General features: G+C 36.8%; 1 protein-coding gene across 1 annotated transcript in view; it reads left to right on the top strand.

Moving 5' to 3' along the window:
• The window catches only part of WAPAL (wings apart-like homolog (Drosophila)), a 64064-nt gene that overhangs the window by 10456 nt on the left and 29623 nt on the right, over positions 1 to 23985 (top strand). Inside the window, exons 2-3 of the mRNA XM_010001118.1 lie at positions 6846 to 7892; positions 13755 to 13873. Of these exons, the coding sequence (XP_009999420.1) occupies positions 6846 to 7892; positions 13755 to 13873 (1166 nt within the window). The remainder of the gene's footprint in view (positions 1 to 6845; positions 7893 to 13754; positions 13874 to 23985) is intronic.

Below are 23985 nucleotides of genomic sequence, written 5' to 3'. Positions count from 1 at the left end.
AGAAAACTGCCTTGTACTTTAAGGATGATGTTGGACAGTGCCTGTCTCAGGTCTCTGTAGCTTGTGCCAGTAACTTCCCTCTTATGTGTACTTGTCCTTACTGGAGGTGAGAAAGCAAGGAATGTGTTCCACACCGTTTCAAGCAGGGGGGGGGCAGTCAAAGGTCAGGTTTAGAATTACTCATATTCTTGCATTTTTAAAACCTTTATGCAATTGTATCTGTGTCTCTTTGCTGTTTTTGATACAACATAAGGTGACTACAATCACTTACCAATTGTGGAGATAAATTGCCAGATGGTCTCTTTATTGGTTCTTCTAGCAATTTTTTTCTTATTTCATCATGAGTCCAGAACTGATGTTTTTTGAGCCAGGTGAACAGGAGATTCCTTAGTGTCTTCTATTTATGTTTACTGCCTGTGCTACAAGGCAGCTTGACTTGGTACCAGAGGCCCTTCTTAACTAGTCTCGTATGGCTTTTGCTCTGGAAAAATCTATTTGCCTTCACTTTTTTGTTCTTTAAGACCATATATAATTAAAGATTGAAGGTAAAAAGCATATTGTAGTTTGTCTTTCAATTAGTAACTTACCTTGTTTTCTTCATAACATTCAGTTTAAAATGCATACTTTATGGATGGCATACAATTATTTTTTTAAAAAAGTGATTGTTTTCAGTACAACAGTTTCTGAAAGCCTTTCATGTTTTCTTTGACCTTTCATCATTCCAACAAGTCTGTAATTATGTGGTCTCTTTTCTTATTACTGTGATCAAACTAAATATTTTGTGGGTGAGGCGCTGTTTCTTCCATTTCTCATATACAGTGAAGAAGTAGTAATGCTTCTGAGGGCTATTTGGGAGCATGTGTTCAGGTGGACATTAGTTTCTTAGGAAGAAAAACATTTTTAAATAAGAGTGAGGTGTATTATAGCTACTTAGTGAAAGAATAAAGTTGAAAACTGAGAAATCCTATTGTCAAAATTATCAAAGATGTCCAACTGAAGAATATTTCTAAAGAAAATTAATTGATCATTAAAAAAAAAGTAAATCTACTGTTGCATTTTTCCCTTTGTACATGATCTTAAAAATGAGAAGACAAAGGGTAGTCCCACTGTAGCTAATCATGGTAACCAGAAGGCATTTTCTGTTTTGTTGGATATGTAGAACAGCATTTGTTTCATCTAATAAGTAAGTGCTTATATTAAATACATAGTGTTCTCTTTTTTTATCTTCTAGTCTAAATTATACAGTAAGGCTCATGCATCTGCTTAATCTTTAAGGATTTATTACTGAAAAAAGCAAAGGTTTATTACTGAAGAAGCAGTGGTACTCTCAGAATTCGGTTACGTTCCCACTGTTTGAACATTTTTGTATATCTAGAGATGCATAAACTAGTATTTCACATACATTTAGTATCTTGCAGTGTATGAACTTGATTTTGTTTGTCTCTAGTGGTGACTTTACAAATCTGACTCAGAATAATCATAACTTCCATGTTGCTTTGTGAAGTCTGTGTGTATCCCTGGGTATGAAAACATATTGAAGTATTCTGTAGGAAAGAGTAGTTGTTTCTTTTTCTTCTTTTTTTTTTTTTTTTTTTTTTTTTCCAATTCATCAGCTTTACTTAAAACATCCCTATCTTGCTAGTGACAAACTAGAGTATAAAATAGCGATATAGATGTGTGGGTGTTTTTCTTTATTAGTTAACATTTAATTTAGGCCTGCCAGTCATTTAAATTGCTTCTCTCATATTCTGGTAATAAGTTTTAGAGATTTAAGCAGAAAACAAATCTTGATTACTACAGAAGATTGTTATGGTTCTTAGGAATATTGTGCTAGTATGTGGATGAAAAAAGGCACTCTGGTGGATTATATAGTTATTTGCTGTTTCTGATCTGAAATTACATGGGAGATGTGTTCTGATGCTTGAGCCTCAAAAGAGCCTAATTGCGGTAAAAGTTGGGAGAAGCTGCATTACTCTTTCGAACTACAGAATATCTAACAATTAAAAGTTCATTTTCTTACAGAAAGCAGGGAGAAAATGCTACATGTTTCCTACTTGCGTAATAGTTACTATAGATAAATATAATAATTTTAAAAATAAAGTTTGCCAGAATTGCTACTATTGTACACCTTTGGGCAGTTAGCAAGTAATTTGCATCAATTTCTGGTGGAGAAGCTTCAGTCTGACAGCAGTTGACCAACTGAGGAAATTAAAAGACTGACTTGACAGAGTATTCCTTTAAATGTCACTGCTCAAATTTCCTCTAATGCTTCAGCTTTTAAAGCTAAACTTTCTCTCTGGTGGTTTGCTGGTTACATTTTCTGTCAGCCTTGCTTGCTATTAGAGATGAAAAAACCTCCCTGCTGCAGTTACGAAGACTTTCTGAAGTACTGGGTGATTTTAAAATGTTGTTATCTGATAGGTGTAAATAAAGGAGGAGATCAACTGCTATTTTTTTTGCCATGTAAGTTTTTATGCTGTGTCAAATTACTAGCTGAGAGTGAAAAATGAGAATTACGATTTTGTTGATACTTATAGTCTTTTCAGAGAACTCGGAATTCTAAGTTGGTTTTATGCAGGTACTTAAAACAATGTACAGCTTCCTCAAAGGCAACAGAAATCCTACTGGGGTACAGATGGAGCTGTTGAGGGGCGTTCGGTGTTTGAAATAATTTCGTACACATATAATAAACCACCAAGAAAACTGTTTGACTGGAATAGAATGGATTTGTTTTTTATTAGTCAGGTGAGCTGACTGGAGAAAGTGATTTTACTGACATTTACAGAATAAGAGAAACAAAGAATTCAGTACTGGAAGGACTATATGTATGTATGGTGGTACAGCCTTACCCCTGTCTGATCAACTGTTAATAATATGCAGGGGTACTAATGTCTTGAAGTACCTCTTTGTTTCTGGTGGTGGAGATTGGCATTGAGGAGTTAAATGCTACCTCAGTTTCATAATTTTTTTTTTTACTTTGGGCTGACTGAGCTCATGGAGAAGAGCAGGCAGGTTGGGTAAGTGGGAAATTGAAGTTGAAAATAGGAGCCACTCTAGGAAATAAAAAGTGTAACAACCTCAGTGCAGCAAGTCCAGAAAAAATGAAATGGAGAAAACAAATGTGAAGCAGGATTGTTCTTATTACAGTGTATCTCTCAACTGATGCTTCAGTTTGTCCAAATGAGGCTGTTGCAATAATAGAGTAGAAAATGTTGTTCTCTTAATAGGTCACAGATGACTAGATGGGACTGTAATTCTTGCTTAAAGTCCTACAAATGTTAGGCTAAGTTTAGCACATTCTAAAATATAGAACAATATAAATAATAGTTTTTCACTGTATGTAACTACATCATGAAAATTACTATTTTCATTAAGAGTGAATTTTAGTTGTCTGTTTAGATTTATTATTAATTAAAATATCAAATGCATATTAGAAGAAGGTTGTTTGTTTTTTTTTTTTAAATAAAAGCAGCACTGTAGTTGATGTTAGTGTCATAAGGATCATCTTTCTTACATCACCTTGTAGATGATGGCTTTAGCTCTTGTTTACTGACAGTACCTTCTTGGCAAGCGACTGAAAGTAAAGCTAAACATTGCTTCAGAACTGATGAGTGAACAGAAGAACTCAGGAATTATGTTTTAGGTGAAATATTCTTTCAGTGAAAGACATGAGTGTGCACTCAGTGAATGTCCTTTTGCTGATTAAAAATCTGGAGTTTTAACATAAAGTGAAAGTATGTCTTACAGTGTAGTAATGATTTTTGGGATATGCTAGTAGAAGAATGTAACAAAAAAACTTCTTCAGAACAGTTAATGTTTCTTTGGAGGCCGATTTCTTGGTAATTTTTTTCCATTTTTTGTCAGTGTTATTTGTGTGTACAAGTTATGTCTATTTCTACATGTCTTTGGCCTCTTCAGTCTGTTTCCAGGCTGATGTGTTAGTAGTTTTTTCTGCTTGAGAGTACAGATTGTACCTAAGATGATACTGATTCAAGCTAAGGCAATGTAAAATAAAATTTTATCCTTTTTAAAAGAGATTCCTGAGTTATTTGACTCTTGGGTTCTAGTGAGCATATGGACACATGTATTCTATTCCTTCCCTGAGAAGATGAGAATTTATTTGGTTCCGGTATGAAATACAGCTCTTCAAAATCCCTGATTTCCTTAGGATGGGAAAACTGTTCCCTTTCCAGATATGCATGCTGCAGCTTCTTCCTAACAATTCAAGAAAGTAGTTTTTAGTCAGCAAAGACAGACATACTTTAAATGTACTTATTTTAGATGTTGCTTAGACTTTATTAATTCAAGTAAATATGCACTCAGATATGGAAAAAAAAAAACTGAGACTGCGAAAGAGTGTATTTTAGTGGAAAGTCTGAGAAGTTTGAGTTTAATTTGCAGGTTTTCATGCCTAAGTAATATGGTAGTCCTCAGTTGCACACTAATGTTAAACATGGGGGGAAGGAACATACTGTACACTGTGAAACTCAGTCTTTACTTACAGATTAATTTTGGTTGGCCTCTTAGATTATCACAAGCATGAGATTGAAATGGGAATAACAAGATTTCTTGTATAACATATTGACACTGAGAAAGATTAAACAAGATTCCATCATTGAGGTGGCTAGGACTTATGTTCTTTGGGGAATTTAGTTTTGCATTTCCTATGTTCTGTGAAGAGCTTTTTTATTTCTAGCTGAATATGTAAACTTCTATGACAGACCTCAGCTGGGCTCCCAGAAAAGATTTGGTTTGTGAGATTTTGCTTGTTCTGTCTTCCCAAGGAATTTCCGCTTGGGTTAAACTCATTTCCTTCAAGATTTGACTTGGTAGTAATTTCTTTTACTTGAACTTTCTGCTTGCACCTTAAAGTTCTTTTATAAACCGTATGTGCAAGGGTGGCATTTAGATGATGCCATTTTAATTTGAAAGCAAAATAGCAAAGTCCCTGAAACAGTAGCAGTACTCGCATTCCTGATCAGAAAGGCTGAAACATTGTGGTCAGTGCTGTGAAACTTCTGTGCCTCTTGGGTAGCTGATAAAGTTTAATGCAGTCAGGGCTAGTGCTGAAGGCTGCTAAAGCCTTCATTGTACTGGTCAGTTGAGGCAGCATTTGCTGTGTCACGAATTTGAACCTTAGGGGCTGTGTTCTGCTGTGAAGCTTCCTTTGTTAGTGTAGCATTCTGTGCCTGTGTGTCCTAAGTATTTTTATTTTTCTAGTATTTTTTTTTTCTACTCGTCCCAGTTGCTTCAGTTTCTCCAGTTTATCTTGTGTTACTTTTCTACTTTTCTATGTGTCATAATCTTCTGCATTCCAGTCAGACTTCTTACCTTGCTTCTTCTGGCCCAGGCAGCCAGTACAGTAAGTGTTGATAGCAACGCTGGGTCCTGTGTTTGGCTATAATGTCGCACAGCACAAATTTCTGCCCATCTTGTTTCCAGGAAGTACCACACTTGTGTTTCTGGGTATCTTTGGGTGCCAGGTGCCAACTACAGGGTATGGCAGATGCAATCTTTGTGAAACTCTGATATTGAAACTACTGAGCTGCTGTTGGTATTTGGGGAAACCAAAGACAATGTTTTTCCTACCATTTTCGAGGACAACAGATAGAAGACTTAGTAGTGTCTTTCCTGGCATCCACACTGTTGTGTGGATGCTGGTCAGCTGGAAACAAGTCTTAGATTTGTTCTCTTTGTCAGCATAAGATTCAAGCCAGCAATGGGCTGGAGAAGTGCAAGACAAACTTCTGGCAGCAGTTTAAAAAAGTTTCAAAAGTGCATTTCAAAAATGATTTAATTTAAAAATGTGGCAAGAGCTGCTTTTTCTGTATTTCTTACGGAAGTTTGAATATTTTAATTTGAAGCAGCAAAATAACAGTTGCTGAAGTTGTGTGCCATTCTGTTCAGGGTCCATTGATCAAAACTTACAATACAGTTTGTAATAGGGACTGAGCATTTTAGTACCAGTATGTTAATGGATTATGTTCACTGGTTCTAGTAGTTGTGCAGTTAAGTGATAGACAATGAATTATAGGATCATTTTCAGCAAATGTTCTTCATTGTTAGGTTCTGCGGCGCATTCTGATTTTCATTTCTTCTGTGATGTGCCTCACTACCCTCTAGTTCTTAGACTCAGAATATGTGAAGGAACACCTGTAACCTGCCTATGCATCCTCTTTCTTTACTGCAATAGGCTACTATAATGCATCTTTTAGTATTAAAAAAATAATATATGCAACCTTAGCTAATTTGATTTGTACGTGTTTTGTGTTTCCAATATTACCTGTTCAAGTTGCATGCAAGAGTAAAAAGTACTTAAAGTAGGACATGTGAAACAAATAAGGCACCAAAATCTAAGTGCCGAAACTTTCATTTGAAACACCACTGTAGTTGGAATTGCTTGATGAGAACTAGGATTGTGGAGGGGTTTATATTACAATAAAATACAAGACTTATAACCTATGCATTAGAAGGAAGTTTTTATTATATAGTTAGAAAATGCTTTGTAATTGCTGTTTATTTACTGTAAGTCAGTTGTGTGAAGCATTGAATGGTGATTGACTTCAGTGAAATGTTCATTGCAGATTGTTTTCTCCTTTTGTGTAGGTTGTATAGATTAATAGGTGGTTTTAATGAATAACAAGTAAGATTTTTTACTGAAAAAAAAAGAAACTGGATGGCTTAAAAAGTGTATTTGCATAAACCAGGAGGGTAATGTCATGGCGGGTTTTTTTGGTCATTGAGCACGAAATGTTTGCTGTTAGTGTGACTCTTCAAAGTTGCCCTGCAAGGGTGATTATTTTTTTCATAGTGGTTTCTAGTAATAAATTTATCTTTTCTTGTAGATAAAATACAGAATTTGAATGAAGATAATGAGAAGAACAGTCATTTCATCTATGAGAATGTTGAAGACAGTAACAAAACCAATGCTGAAACTGTAGATGCTGCTGGATGCAACTTTGAAGCCAAGGACTTGACTGATTCTTGGGACTCCCACACTGGAAAAACAGCAGACTCTTCATCAGAAGTCTCTCAGACAAAGGGGCCATTAAGAACTCACTTGTATGTATGGGAGGATGAAACTGAAGACACCAGAACTGAAGAGTATGTATTAGATTTTGACAATGAACATCTCTCAGAGATGAAGAGCAAGGATGAGGAGTGTGATAAAGAAGATAATGAAAATCCAAAGGAAGCCATTAGTGAAGAACTTTTGCAAACTATTCCAAGGCCAAGCAACTGTAGGACATATTGTCGATCCAACAAAGCAAAACCACAGGGGGCAACAAATTTTGACAAGCTAATGGATGGCACTAGTCAGTCTATATCCAAAGCAAATAGTGAGTCAAATGACGGCCTGAACCCAGCAAGAAAAACTTCTTTAAGTAGTGGGACCAGTTTTAGAGGGACAGTTGGACGGACTAGAGACTACACAGTTCTACATCCATCTTGCTTGTCAGTTTGTAATGTTACTATACAGGATACCATGGAACGAATCGATGAATTTACCACAGCAACCCCTGCTGACCTGGGAGAAGCTGGACGCTTGAGAAAAAAAGCAGACATTGCTACTACAAAAACGACAACCAGGTTTCGACCAAGCAATACCAAATCCAAAAAGGATGTCAAATTAGAATTTTTTGGGTTTGATGATCAAGATGAAGGAGGGGGAGATGAAGGTGCCTCTCGAAGTTCTGGAAGTTCCAATTACAAAATTAAGTACTTTGGGTTTGATGACTTGAGTGAAAGCGAGGATGAAGATGAAGAGTGGCAGATAGCAGAAAGGAAGGCTAACAAAAAACGAAGTAGAACTGCACCATCTCCTTCACTACAGTCAACCTCTGATGACAATGAAAACTGTTCCCAGGATAGCCAGCTCAGTACTCATGCAGGTAAGCAAAACTCTTCTTCAATGCATACCTAACATTTCAGTTTAGTTCAGTTCACCTTTGTATTTTGTTCATTTTGCAATATAGCTAGGAGACTGTTGAAGGGTGCTACTGATTTGGAAGTCTAAAAGGTAAATTTGCTTGTTTCTGCTGTGGTCCTGTCTGGTGTTTCATAGCTATCTTGAAGCCTGCTTTATACCCCTTGATGTCTTGCCAGAGGTGGAGCTTTTTCTTTTTGAACAGAAGTTTCTTAACTAGTTTGTTCAGCATACAGTACCTATGCCTAGAAGGTAGATAGTTTCCCACAGAAGCTCCACATCGATTCAGAATTGTGGAGCTGACTACATAAATTTAAGTAGCCCTTAGAGATGTGAAATATCTATGGGTGTTATGCTTTTGAACATTTTTGTAGACCGTTTGGAGCTTTCTCAAATTTTAACTTACCTGAGGAGGCAGAGCTCGAGGGAGAGGCTTTGAGAACATGTGGAGTGCTAGTTAGATGACTGGCTTTGTGTGTGCCTCTGCACATTGATGTATTTCTGCTTTTGTTTCCAGTTGTCGGGTATCTCCATCTTCTGTATAGGTGGTACATTTGTGTGTGTGTGTACACACAGATGTGAGAAAAACTGTTCAGGGAGAATTTGCTGAGCAAGTTCTGGTGTTTGCTTTTGAAAAATTAGACTTGCTTGGTGGTTGGCTGGTTCCTACATAAAGACTTGGATCACGCTTGAGATGTGTTGGTGAAGAAGAAAAGGAGTGACTTTGAAAGATTTCTTTTATCTTTTTTTTTTTTTAAAGTCTCATGACAAATAATTGTGGACTTGGGAATAAGTATTTCAAAACACTGCTGCTGTTCGAGGGGATTTTTTTAGTTTTTATCAATTCATTAAAGTTACTACATTTTTAAGCCTTCAGCAAGGTTGATAATTTTTCTGTTCTAATTAAAGTTGTCACTAAAAACAGAATTGTCTGTAAGCCTTTTAATCAAAGGTAAATGTAACATCTAGATTATTTTTGTGAATTCTAGAAAGGGCAGACTGATACTAATGTTATATGAGACAATTGTTTTTCCAAACAAAAAAAATCCACTTAATTTGTTTTCATAAAACCTAATTATGATGAAACAGTTGTGACCCAGCGTCTTTGGAAAATGAGTTTAACTTACAGAGCTGCTAATGAAATACTACATCTGTGTCCCTTTCTCTGATGACTCTTTTGTTCAGCCATTTATTCCAAGAAAAAATTTCTTATACAGTTAATTTATCTGAGGTGCTGATCCATCAAATAATCCTTTCAGCTGCTGTTCTCTGGAGTCTCAAAATATCTCCAGTTTGCATTCAGCACTACATTCACTTAGGAGGCCATTATACTCTGAGGTATCATGGATTATTTATCTAAAATATTTTCGTAAGAAATTCCTGTGGCACAGGTAGGTTAAAATTTGTTTCTTAAATACACTTCTCCACTTGTCAAATAAGAGCTATCTCAGTGCCTCTGCTGAGAGATACTCCCCCATTACTTTGCATCTTCTTTGCTTGTTTGATTTCTGTTTTGTGCTATTGTAGCCAGGTGAGATTTTGCTTTCATTTTTTTTTTCCTGATTGCTGAAAGGGTGATGTGAAATTACTGCCCTAAATTGCAGACCACTCCCTAGTTCAGTCCTGTAATAAAAATAATAAAGATAGGGCATCTGGTGTTGCCCTAAAATTTGTAGGATTCCTTGATATATTTCATGCTGTCTTCTCTGAGACCATTGAAATCCTTGGGCATCATGATCACTCAGAACATCAGTATTAAGGTCTTTAAATAAAATGATGCTGAGAATTTGTCAAGGACTTCGGAATCTAAGCCAGAAGTTGCAATAAAGTATGTGACATTGCTGTGAGGGGCCATCTTTACATACTGAAGAAAGTGACTTCTGCATCCAGGGAAAATGCTACTTTCTAATCCAAACCTCAGAAAAAGCTTTTAGAACATCTTGCACAGTAAAATCCTTTCCTGAAGTTACAAACAGTACTGAGAGGTACTAATGCTGCCTGAGTCCTGTGTGTGCTGTTTTTTTGTATAAGTGAATAAATCCACAGATAAAAATGTAGTGTTCCTGTTCCCAGATTGCCCAGAAATTCCTAAGACTGATTTTGACGTTCTGTGTGTAAGTAATGTTAGATGGCATAGTCAGTTTCGCAATATAGGTTATGCTTTCTGTTACAGTCTTGCAATTTTTTTTCCCATAATACTGACTTAGTTATTTACCATAATACAGGCCTATTTTTGAGACATTTTAGAATCTTTGTGTAAAACATTATGCAGAGATTTTATGACTCAACTGGAAATGGATTATTCTTTCCACTCTAGTGGTTTACAGTTTGGGAAAAGTAAGTTTAATAATACATATTTAAATGTTTCTGCAAATGGAATTGAAGGAAGCACCAAAAACTGGATGGACAACATTGTTAGTACAGAAAAAAAATGCAAAATAGGTGAATTTTGGTTATGCTTTCGCTGAAATGTCTTTTCTGTTGTTCACTGGTATAATAGGCTTGCCTGTGGAAATAAATGGTGAACAAAAGTCAAACAAAATTTCACATAATAGTCCAGCGTTCAAATTCCGATACACTGTTCAGACATTTCTTTTTAATGAAGATATTTATAACTTTATGAGCATGAGATTCCTGGTAAAGCTTCAAGTTCTAGTTAATGCTTTTTTTTTTTTTTTTTTTACCATTGCAGTCTAAAATTTTTATTTAATCTGTATAGCAACCCAGTGAAGCAAAAGCCTCCTTTGACTCCTGGGTCCCCAGCTGTGTAGTCTGCCAGAGTGCCAGGGGCTAAAAGTACTGATGAGACTTTACTAGATCCAAAACAGTTCTTGTACCGTTTCACTGTCCAGAGTAGAGGATGACTCCAGTAAGGAGAAACTTTTAATACCAGAGGGAAGTCATATCAAAGACAAATCAGAACTAATCGCAAGGAAAAGTAATACTTAACCAAAAATAACTTTCAGCTTCAGTTTTGAAGAGCAAACCTTTATCTTTGGGATGGTGTTGTATTTCTGCAGATAACTGTGCTATCAGTTTGCTGCTGTCTTTTTCAAAAGGTTCTGCCATGGTTGTCAGTAGCTTGGGTGGGTCACTAAAATTTCTAATGTATTTGACTTCTGAACTTGTAGTCTCAAAGTGCTTTCTTTCCCTCCTGTTCATCTGGGATACCTAGGACTATGTAAGTGCTTATTTTACTCCATTTCATTTTGGCTAATGACAATAAAATTATTCCAAAAAATTACAGGCATAAAAGAAAAACAGAAAGTGGTGACTAAAATGGAACATTTCCATATTCCTATGTAGATTGACATAAACAGGATAGAGCCATTGGCCTGAAACCTTCCACTAAGGGAAGGTAGAAAGATCTGCCCTCTCTAACATGTGTGTTTTATTTGGTTCATCTCTTTTACTATATATCTCATAAGCACTATAGTAATGATGAACTACAATATTCTTGATTTAAGTTATAGTAGCAGGTATCCTGTTATTGTACTGTAAATATTTCAGCTTAGTCTTCTGCTTTGTAAATCGGTTCTGATATATAACTAAACCCTTGTGTCATGAATTAGTTTTTAGTGATCAAGATGAGGTTCCTATAACCTTTTTTTGGATAATAGCTTTTATATATCAGCATCTAGTACTCAATTCATTTTTGTGAGCAAGGTTGCCCAATTTTTCTTTACTTCATTTGCATCTCATCAAAAACTGAATCACCTTCATTAGGTAAATATTTTTATTCAGTTAAGAGTGCCTAAGAGTCCTGTTTTAACTCCAAAATCTTGTGCAGAATTACACTCCAGCACTAAAGCAAAAAGAGGTTGTTTTTCCACGGGAAATTTACTGCAGTGCTGCTTTCTAGTTGGTCACTGGAAATCTTTCCAGTTTGAGCTGAGACAAGCAAATTATCTCAAAGATTACAAGTGTCTTGCAAATGGTTGGATAGAGGAGAAGAACATCCGTAGGAGGGAGAGACAGTGGAAAATCAGCTTCATTAAGCGTCACTGCTGTGTACCAAACTACTTGTGTCTTTGGCTGGCTGAGTTAATGTTAAAAGACTTTTCCCCCCTCACCCTATATAGTTTAGATTTGAAAATCTGGTAAGATATTTAGAGTTACTTTAGGATACCTAGAAGGACTCATCAACAGCATTGCTCTAATAAAAGCATTTTAGATAAACTTACAAAACTAATAAGTACCGGATATGCTAGCAACATAAAAAAATGTACAATTGTCCTGTTGTAAGTATGAGTTGAAATGTTTTTATCAGGAAACTTCTCTGAACTTTAAATGGAATAGTTCAAGATCATAGGAGTAGAAGTCAAAGACACTCAGATTATTGTAAATTTGTGGTTTAGTTGATATAGAGGGCTATAGTAATTATTAACCACAATACCAGCTCCAAGTCTTAGTGCAAGGCACAAATTATTGTCCTGATTTGGTGGGTGAAAACACATCTTTCCCTTCTTGAGTGACTTAGATGCCTGGACTTCTTCAAAAGTATTCCAGGATTCGTAAGGATGTATTCCAAAGCAATTTTTTTTTTTTACTTTTCTAATTGATAAGTTCCAGCGAAGGCCTAATTTAACTTTTATATAAATTTGGAAATAGTTTAATGAGTTAATGAGACTAATTTTATCAAAATGTTGATTAAATCAGTTATTTTCTGAGGGATTGTTCATGTCGTCTTAAGCTCTTGTGCTGACATTGTACAACTAAGGGGAAAACCAGTGGGCTAGGATGAGAAACCAGTTCTGGGAGGTGCCTTGCAGTGAGCGAGCATCCTGTCTGCCTTGGTGCTGCCAAGCCTACTGAAGTTTACTGCAATTTAATAAGCTTTTGAGCCTTATTTTAAGAGTATTTAAGTACCTGGGACTAGACAAGTTTTGTGTCCTTGCAAGTGGTGTTAGAAATGCACTTACCTGATTGCCTCCTTATTCAGGCACTTGGCCAGTTCTGTTCACTGGATGCGAGTGCACTTGGGATTAAGAGTAACCAAGCCAACCTGCTTATTTGTGCAGTGCAGTTTTCAAAAAACAGCAGCAGCTCTGAAATGGATTAGTGTTCTGAACTGTTTATCAGATTAAGCAGTGTTTTTCTGTGCCTGTCTTTATTTCTGTTTCGAAAGCTATGGTTACTCCTGGTTTGTGCCAAGGAAGAGAACATAAGCTGGTCTCCAAGGGATAATGCTTCAAATACGAGTTTAAAGGGAAGGAAAAAAAAAAAAAAGGAGGATTTAATGAGATCTATGTATGCATTGAAGATTTACAGTCCAAAACTGAGTACTAGAACAACTACTAAGGCAAGTGTTGAATACACTTGAAAGGCCATTCTAGTGGTTCTTTCTAGGTGTCTGCTTTCTGACCTGACAACTGTGAAGTGGGATCAATTCTTCAGTGTTGTAATCATAGTGGGAAGTCTTCTAAATCTCAATTTTACACTTTTGGGGAATGCCATCTACTGTTTAATTCATCTGTTGCTTTGAGTTGTAGCTGTAAGCCATAAGTAAGCATATGTAAGAAGTCAGTTTCAGGGACTCACAGGAGCATAAAATGGGAAATAATAACATGAAGCTTACACAGTGGGCAAGAGGTGCTATAATAATTGTGACCATGTCACTTGTAACATGCCTTTTATGTATGATGAAAGTCCAGTCTGTAAACCTGAGCTCCATACAGAACTGTTTGTCTTCAAAGCTGATTTTTCTGATGAAGATTATTATATCATTTCAGAAGCTATACATGTGGAAATGTCAGATGCAAGAAATGCTGTAGCAGTTCAACAGCTTTCAGTATGGTTGTTTCATATCTATATTTACGTTTTACAGATCTTCTAGAGTTTTCAGAGGATGCATCTGGTGTGCCTGAAGGCAATAAGAAATCCACAAATAAACAAAGTGATAAATCTAAGGAAAACACCAGGAAGATTTTTAGCGGGCCAAAGCGGGTGAGTAGTAATACTTAGACCAAGACCAAGTTCTTAATTTAATGCATTCTTCAGAATTGCAGTTTTTTCCTATATATGTAACAGGGCTTTTGTCCCAGTTTATATTTGCACTTGGAATAATTTCTTGGCTTTTAAGACTATGTCTGGAAAAGTAAAACCTTCGAGTGCAAAATTTTTTTAGGGATTACCAGGGATTTCTCTTTTCAAATGCAACTCTGGGGTTGCACAGTGGTAAAATACAACCTGGGTACATTCCCTTCTAGGTGATTGTTAAAGCAAAGCACTGTTAAATGCTGTGTGATTTGTTTCGGTTTTGTTTGTTTTTTCTTTGTTTGCTCTCCCAATAAACATTTATCATAGAATAGGATTGCACATTTCTGCAAGCTTCAAAATTGTAATTGGTGTGTTTATAAGGACAAGTGCATTTTAGCATGTGGAAAAGTGTAATTTCCTTTTAGTTATAAAAAGAAAAGCAAGACTGTATCCCACTCCCTCTATATAACTATGAATGGGCTATAAATTTGCCCTTTCATACTGTCAATTGAGCTTATTCATTTTGTTGATGCTTAGTGTGGTTTATTTTGCCTGTTATTACAGGTTGCTTAGTATTTTGAGGCTTCTAAAAATGTGCATACAGCAAAAGTTGTGTTTTGCTGTTAGGTGAAAGATTGCAATAGTGGGATAATAACTGTTAAATGAAATTTTTATGCCTGGGTTGTCCAGGATGCTTAAGGCCTTTTCATTTGTTTTCACATAACACATTCCCATTGTCTGGTGAAGAGAGTAGCTGTCTCACTGTCCTGGCAATCCAGAACTGATGTAATGAGAGAGAGGGAACTGGAGAAGGAAATGCACTTGTGTATTTCTTCTTTCCCTTTGAGTTCCATAAGGTTTGCAAGACTCAGCAGTTGCATGTTAAAATCCAAACTTTCACATGTATTCATAATGTGTTCAGCAGTCTTAACAGTTCTAAGAAATTTTTAAAAATTATTTTATTTTTCATTAATAATTCTAATGATTAAATCACACTCCAAGATTTCTTACAAAGGTGGCCAATTGCTTGTGTTGTTCAATAGCTTCACTTGAAGTCACTCTTTAAACCTTCTGTGGTCTTCCAGAGACAGATGATTGATTATATCCCCAGCTGTGTTGATACATAATAATTTCCCATTTTAAAATGTGAATTTCTGGGTGGAGTAGGGAGGACAAGTTTATTTATTTTTTTTTATTTCTCAAAGCATGCAAGGAAATCTTTTCATTTGGGGACACTTATGATCAGTAACTACTTTCAGTTGTAACGCCCTTTTGAAAAGAATTTCCACTTCTTGTTGCTTCATGACTTTGGACAGAATGGGGAGTTCTTTGCTGCTAACTCTTGCTTCTGGTGTTTGAAGTCAGGCTATTGGTAAGTGAGAAGGGTCTTTTCAGAACTGAAATAGTATCTCTTGAAGAGGAGAGTACCTCAGCTTCTGCTGACTAAATAATTTTTTAAAAATCATCTTCCTAACAGTGAACATGTTGCACTAGACTAAGAAACAAGTACAGGGAATGTAAATGTAATTGTACCTTTTTTGCTGTATTTTTTTAGCAGCATGAAACAGCTGTGGGTCTTCTGATAAATGTATTATTTTTTTTAGATGTGTAAATACATACCTCAAACACTATTCTGTAGTAGCATTTTATGTTTCTTGTTTGATTTTTGTACTTGAGATACTTGAGGGTTTATATGAAAACTGTTTTAATTAATTTTGGGTGTATATAATGGAATTATGTGGGGGGAAAAGCCTACAGCAATATCATACTATATAAGGGAAAATTATTTCAACTCTAGAAAATTCTCAGTTGGAAATAATCTCAATTCCAGTGGAAAAGGTAAGAAGGAGCCTTTTTGACCCTGTAGTGAAATAACTGACGTCAAAGTAGGAATTGCTGTAATTGCAACTCAATTTTAAACTTCAGTGTTGTCTACTCTTATGGCTGTACATGGAGTTACTAAAAAGGCTTGTAAAGCTTGTTTTGATGGTATTTAGAGATGCCATAGCTATCTTCCTAAATTATAGACTCTCAATTTCAGTTGCATCTTAAAGATTTTTTCTTTCTGGGAGTGAAAAAAATGCACTGAAAGTCCTAACCTGACCATAACTGCATGATCTGAAAAAAACAAACACCCTAAACTTCTGGAAATTCTTGCACTGCCTCATCACATTTTTTTTTTTTTTTTCCCAAAGTATCAATTTCTCCTGGGTGGTGATGTTAGAGGTATGGTGCTTTGCATCACAGTGAGCAGAAAAGCAAACAATTCTGTTACTCAGGTGGTATTGTTAAAACTTCAGTAGATTCAGCAAACTGAAATACTTTTTTCCAGTTTGTAGTTAGCAGGACTCTTGCCATATTTGTGCTTTTGAAACCTGACCATCGTACTTTAATGTTAAAGTCCAGTTCTTGGAACTTTGAGCGTAAGCGTAATAAAAGATTAGAGACATTATTGACTTAGTGTTTCTGAAACCTGCTTTTAACATATGCAGTCTCGCTGAAATCACTGACTATTCACACACACAATAAGGAGTATAAAGGTTGCAGCAGCATGTGCATTATGATAGGTATGTGAAGTCTCAACCAGAATTCTGCTTTTAAGTGAATTAAGTCTCTATCCTGAGCCTGTCTTACAGAGGGAATATTATGTTCCGTAGCAACATAATTATGTACTTACAGTACATAAATACTGGCATTACTTGACTTGCAAATTACGGGTGTGAAGCATATATGAGTAACATCTGCAAAAGTTTGTTTGCAGCTGCTTACAATTTTAATTCAACCGGTTCAGTAACTCGTGCTCTAGCATGTAAGTTTGGGAACTCTGTGGGGCTGTGATATGCCCACCTCCTGGTCCCTTTGAGTTGAGTTCACCGTCTGCAGGTGAAACTTTTTCTCAGTTACCGGGCAAAACCCAGAGAGGTATACAAGAGCTTTTCTGTTGCTATGGTCCAAATCTACTCAGGCTTGAAAATAGGGACCATAAAAATTCTTTCCTGTGACTTCTTGCTCCTGCCTCTTTCACCACCGAATTGGGCCAGAGTCAGTGAATGAGAGGGATCAGTTTTTGTTGAAATACTCTGGAACAGTTCCCAGTAGTGTTACACAGGCTATGTGTATCTCTAAATAGGAAGCTGGAAGAAAAAACTTAGAAATGTAAGACAAAAAGAACTAGTATATCCCCAAGCGTAATCTATTGATTGATCAGTCCTAGAAGCTGATGACTGTGCCTGGTACTTTGTGCCAAAGCTATACTGTCAGTTCAGCATTTCTGTTGTCCAGGGTGTCATTTAAGCACTACCAAGTCCTTTGAACTGCAAATTTTTCTATGTCCCTCCTGTGCTTAAACTTGAAATGCATAATAGAGTGACCTGCAACTCTGTGCTGATCTTAGTTGTACCTGTACAACAGGAAGTCAACCTAGACAAGGTAAATGCTGATCACCTTTCAATATTCCAAGGTAAGTAAGTAAATAGAGTTGCAAATCATAGTTAAAAGGTATGGGAGCTTTTCAACTTGAGGGGCCAGGGAGAGGGGAAAGATGACAATCCTGAGTGCTCTTCCGTGCTAAGACATGGGAAGACTTTGCTGCATGAAGGGGGAAGAAGGAGGTGTAACAGAAAAAAATCAGTGACTCTCTTAAGTAGACGTACCAAAAAGCAATCTCCATGTTGCGTTTTCTCAAAGTAACATGACATTTCAAGGTATTAGTTGAGTGCTGTATCAGGATTTATATTTTTTTTGTGCCTTAGAATAGGTGAACTTGAGAAATGAGTCTTTTGAAATTAGTATCTTAGATGTTGGGTTTTTTTTACACTGTGTATATTTCATAAAGGTTCCATGCTAGTATCGACAGACTGCAATTTAGCACCTATAAAAAACTGAAGTTTTCTTGAGATCATAAAATGTAGACTTTTATGATTGGTAACACGAGGAAGAAAGTACTTGCTGCGTAGACAGTCTAGACTAGTGATTCATAGACGACTGTTCAAACTGAAAACTAACCTGAAATGCTTAATGACTGCTGACTTCAGTTAAAATTTGTTTCCTTTAACTACTCACTTCTGCAATGAGAATTGTATGTTTATAAACAAATTTAAACTGGCTTAAATACTTTTTTCCTGTCCTCTTGTTTTGCGATGCCTGGAGAAATTTCTCTGAAGTCTTTTGTTGAGGTCCTCTCAGTTTTGTGACTGTATACATTTCCCCACATGTATGCAGTGAATGGGAGGAAAAACATTACAGCAGTCTGTTGAGCTTTTTTTCTTGTTGTGCATACTTTTGTACAGGAAAATGTATGGAAATTTTTTTTTGCCACTAACTTAATTATCGTAGTCATTCTCTTGGGCCTTTCACTCAAGTACTTGACCATGGAGGTCTCTGTGCAAAGCACTTCCCTTGTTTTCAACAGTGGCATCTCTTGGAAGTTACTCCACTAGTGTAGAATGCATTTGTCAAGAAAAGCTGTAACGTTCTTGTAGTAGGCATTAAACAACAACAACAAAAAGCCCCAAACCCAAGAAAACCCAGCCTACTGAAAGTGCAGGTTTTGCCTGAAAGACAAAAAATGCTGACAAAAGTATTTTGTGAAGCTGGCTTTGCTCTCCTTTTGCCCCACCTGCTGACTTGTGTTCCTCTGCTCCTTCAGGTTGCCAAGGTTGTCTGTTAAACTAAATAGAGGAACCCATCTGTGTTTAAAAAATAGCCCATTCAAAGGAAACATTTAACATAAATCTCAGCCTGGTTCACTGGGAGTCTATAAACAACTGTATCCATTCAGTTGAGGGAACCAAAGAAGAGAGATGAAGTCATCTTAACCTGGTTAAGTCAACATTGCAACTGAGATGCTCACTAGACACAGCCGGTGTTAGCAGGATTACATGCGTTGCTTTGATCAAGTGACATTATAGAGTTAGTCATGACAGTACTGTTGAATACGTGAATGAGATAATTGCTGAATTCAGACATGGCTTAGCTAACAGGCTGCTTCTGAGCTCTGTGTCCCAAGATAAAAACTTGATCCAGTCATAACCCTGAGACGATTGCTTTTTATGTTTTATTCAAGCTTTACAAATAACTGCTGTATTTTGGGTCCAGTAAGGTACAGAAAGATTTCAAAGTGTGGGTTTTTTTGACAAATCAGTTGGAGGGATATGTTGCATCGTTACTATGTGAAGAGCACTTGTTTCCAGTTACTAAGTGCTGAACCAGCACACTTTTATTCTGTATAACTTCAATTTGATCTGCAACTAGTCCATAGTTAATTGGTGAATTGCTTCTGGTATTTTGTCCTGTAGGCAGTTTTTTTTCTAGGAGTAGGTTGTTTTCATGAAGTTGCCATGTTCCTGTTAAAATTTTTAGGTTCTGTGAGGAACTGTCATTCCTTGAAAATAAAGCTTATGTGTAGTCCTGTTGTTCTTAATAGGATTTGCTGTAATGTAAGTGAAAGAGTATAACCTATGAGATCTTTTACAGATAGATGTGAACTTTTTGCACGGGTACTTGGTGCTGACTGGAAGAAGTTAAAAATATCCATTTGAAGTAATTTCTGTGTCTAAGTTTACTTGAAGTCCAAGATGAAATACTTGTACTGATCTTTTGAAAGTATTTTGAAATTGAAGCAGGAAACCAGGCATGGCTCTTGGTTTGACATACTAATCCTACAGCTAATATGACAATGGTGGGTGTGTGTGTGAGGCAAAAGAAACTAGGCTGTGCTGTTATTAGGTAGTTTTCCACTTAGTTTGTATTATACTTTACAGTAGATGTTTATCAAAGACATCCTGCAAGTAGCACTTACTTTTGCGTGCCTGCAAATGAATCTGCATTTCCCCAAGTAATTTTTTTTTAAAGTTTAGGGGGTTTGTTTGTGGTTTTGTTTTTAATATTTTCAATTAATCTTCACATACATTCAGTCTATCTGAAGTGCAGAACCTCAGGTGCTTTTGGTTAATTATTTTTCCTAGCTTATTTTCAGTGAATAGTCTTGGAAGAGCAGCAGTGGAAGCGTAATTCTACAGTTTTGCTGTATCAGTCATAGTTCTTCCCATACATTTAATGTGTATGCACTAGAGTCAGAACTAAGTAATCAGAACTAATTTTAAGAACTGCTTGTTTTTATTTTACATAACCTTAAGAAAAGAGTGCCCTACCAAAAGGAGAAGCAGTTTTGATGGATTTTTTTTTGTTATATTAAACTGCTGGTAATAAACCACATTGAGCTGCTATTCGCATCCCAACTTAGGATGTAAACCTTGTGGGGCTTTTTGGTAGGAAGGATTATTAGTTGACATCTGCTGTTTTGGCTCTGCTGAGGTGTCAAGCTGAATCTTGACAATAAAAATATTCTGTGAGGTGTCTGTCTTGTATCAGTTTAGTGCTAAGCCAGCAGTCTGTTTCATCAGCAGTTTGACAAACAGTGGTGGTCAGATCTGACAACTTGTGACAGCATGTTGCTGCTTCTGCAGTACATTCCTTTCACTTACTGGTTGGTGCTTCTGGCAGATGATCTGCTCAGTTCTGAAGTGGTTTTCTGTTTTGGTTTTTTTTTTGTCCAAAAATCTACTTGTTGGAATGATGCATGAGATGAGCTGTTCTAGCTGGTAACCAATCATAAACATTGGGTATAGTTTGAGCAACTTCTATATTGCTGGAATAAAAAGGAATTTTAAAAAAATATAAAAGATTATAAAAGGCAAGAATAAATCAGGTTTTTTTAATAGTTGATTTGTTAAAAATCAAAGCTTCATACTGATACAGCTATTTCACTTAACCATTACAAAACCAGAGTCTCTGATAAGCATGTTTGTTTAATACTGGCATCCTAGCGCAGAGCATTAAGGATTTTTTTTCTTCTGTGATTGATGTAAATAGACCAAAATCAATTATTAATTTTTAGGTTAGTAAATAGGATGCTAATCAGGACTGGCAGACTTAGATTAGTCACCTAAATTGAAGTAGCCCCTTTAATTTTACTGAATTGAGTTAGGTTGTAACACCTTGAAGCCATGTCAGAATGCAAGCAAATACCAAGATTTGGTCTGTTAACTTCAAGAGAATTGTTTGATGCTGAACAAAATAATTTTCGTCCCACTCCCTCATAATCAAACTGTGGTGAAGAATGGTTCTGGTACCTGCTTAACTGAGATCCTTCCACCTTGCAAAACTGCTTCCTCATCTGACCTCCATATGGAACTGTTGAGTACAACTGTGGAAGCAATGTTGCTGCAAGTGCCTTTCTTCTCCTGTGCAGTGTCAAGAAAGATGTAATCTGTTGAGACAGATCTATTCTGAGAAAGGTGAAGCTGTGAAGTGCAATGTGAAGGTAAAAAGCTAAGCCATCATAGAGGCAAGAGGAACAAATGAAAAATAAGCATGGAAGTCTTTGTCCCTGTGTGGGCACTTGTACTTTTCAGGAAGTAGAGAAATCAAACTGAATGGAAAATGTTTGATGTCACAGTGGAAACTTTGTATTTTGTAGTTCCTGCTCCCACTGGTATTAACTTACTGGCAAGATGCAAAGATGCAGCTTTTAAAGGAGAGTCTCTCTAGCATCTTGACATTTCCTTTCCCTCCATCAGTTATGTAGTTCGTAGTAATTAACTCAGTGTTTTAGTAATTAGGCAATGCAGGATAACAGTTTAGGATAAACGTTACATTTCACAAGGCCTCAATCCTGTACAAAGTTCTAAAATGGGAAAATGCTCAAAGAGATAAAAATACAACAATTTCATTTCCCAGTGGGAATTAAATTTATATGCAGATGAATATGCAAAATTGTCTTCATAGCTCCCAAAAACTGTCTGAGCATGGTCAGTTCACTTAGCTCTGTGGCTTTATGTACATTAGGTAATAGTGCAGTGCAACACAAGCACATCTTGAGAATGAAACAGTTGGTGTTGAGGGCCCAATGTCTCTGTTATACATGTCTAGAAGTTGTTACTTTGAATTAGCTTTATGCTTATCTGCTTTAGGGAATGCCTCATAACAGCTAGTGTGAGGTAGGTGCTCTCTGGAATAGGACGTTCAAGTTGGTTTTCAACAGAAAGGAATCAGGTAAACCTCAGAGACTTGGTAATGAAAACCATGGAGTTGGAACTGAGGACATTTGAGAGATTTATTTGAAAAATGTTTTACTGATCCAAATGGAAATGCTTACATGGGGGTGCATGCATGGCAACCGTGTGACCTCTGGAATATAACTGTGGCTGCAATTTTGTAAGGCTTTCCTGTTAGCAGATTGATTTTGAGTAGATTAGATTAACAGGGACACGCAGGGGATGTGTGTCTGTCTGTGTCTGTCTTTATGTAGCAACAAAGTGGGCAGGAATTTTGTCGTATCAATTTTTACAATTATATGTTTGTGCCAGTACAGTTATTGCAGGTAGATGCAGGTTGTTCTGTTCTCTTAATTGAAGTGATAGGTTTCCAGTATTGTGGTGATACCTCTAAATGATCATACCCTGTTCCTTTGAATTAGATTTAACATACATTTCAGTCCAGTTTAATAACCATGTGCCTTCTGCTTTTGAGCTGACCAATTTAGAGTACACTCAGTATAAGCAGCATACAGTACTCAGTTACCGATGTATGATAAAAAATTAATCTCACGTTTGTGAAATTGTTCTGTTGCTTCAAGTAAAAATGTCGTGTTTCACTTGGATGTTTGACTCATTGTCTTGTTATGCCTTAAAGGCTTCCTTTTGAGCTTTGGGGAAGAAAAACCATTTTGCAATTCTTCAGAAGTCTGATGCAAGAAAAGCATCAGTGACAGTTGACCCCTCTGTTGATCTGCTGCTGCTACTCTTCAACCTTTCCTGACTAACAGCTTGTACTTGTCTAGCTAGGTGCATGTCTAGTGGTTTTTTGTGTACTGCTTTAAATGGTATAGCAACTCATGATTAGGTGGTCCAGGGCACCCAGAGGTGAGCTACTGCCACTAGTCTACTACTGAGATCCAAATAATGGAGATTCATTTCAGATTTTGAACAGTGAATAAATGACTTAGTCCTGGCTTGGTTCTGTTTCTTTTAATGGCTGTTGGGAACTGCTATCTAATCTGGAGTCCAAATTAACTTTTTTTTTTTGTGTTAAATATGCATGGTTCAGCCTGTACTGAATTGACATTCCATCTTACTGTTTTGAAGTGTAATTTATTTTTCTTTGCTCTGGATGGATTTTCATTCCTTTCCCTTTTCAAAAGAAACAGTCCATTATGTGCAGGCCAGAAATCCCACATCCTAGGCTGCATCAAAAGAGATGTGACCAGTAGATCAAGGGAGGTGATTCTCCCACTGCTCTCAGGAGATGCTGTCTGGAGTAAGTACTGTGTCCATTTTTGGAGCGCCCAACATAAGAAGGACATGGAGCTGTTGGAGAAAGTCCAGAGAAGAGCCACCAAGATGATCAGAGGCCTGGAGCACCTCTCCTATGAATACAGGCTGAGACAGTTGGGGATTTTGAGCCTGAAGAAGAGAACGCTCCAAGGAGACCTTATAGCAGTCTTCCAGTACCTGAAGGGGGCCTACAGGAAAGCTGGAGAGGGACTTCTTACAAGGGCTTGTAGTGACTGGACAAGGGGTAATGAATGAAAACTTAAACATGGAAGGTTTAGATTAGACACTGGGAGGAAATTCTTAACTGTGTGGGTGGTGAGACAGTGGCACAGGTTGCCCATGGAGGTTGTGGAAGCCCCATCCCTGCAAGTGTTTCAGGCCAGGTTGGATGGAGGCCTTGAGCAACCTGGTCTAATGGGAGGTGTCCCTGCCCATGGCAGGGGGTTGCATCTAGATGATCTTTAAATGTCTCTTCCATCCTAAAGCATTCTGTGGCTCTGTGAATAGTTCTGTGTGGCATAACATTTTTTGCTTCTTGAAAGTGAGCTGTGTAGGACAAAAGTACTCCTAATGATTATGCATATTGAGTGGTAAATAATATATTTTGGTTTACTGGATTTCTTGTTTGTAGTTTTGATGAACGTCTGGCATACAGTCTTACTGAATGCCCTTCAGATATAAATAATGCATTTATCAGGATATCTATTAAAAATGTTTTTAGGTTTTCTTTTGTCATTGTCTTCT

The sequence above is a fragment of the Chaetura pelagica genome, unplaced genomic scaffold (genome assembly GCF_000747805.2).
Source record: "Chaetura pelagica isolate M959 unplaced genomic scaffold, ChaPel_1.0 scaffold346, whole genome shotgun sequence".
Taxonomy (NCBI): Eukaryota; Metazoa; Chordata; class Aves; order Apodiformes; family Apodidae; genus Chaetura; species Chaetura pelagica.
The sequence above is the reverse complement of the archived record's forward strand: the minus strand, read 5'-3'. Positions and strand labels throughout refer to the sequence as shown.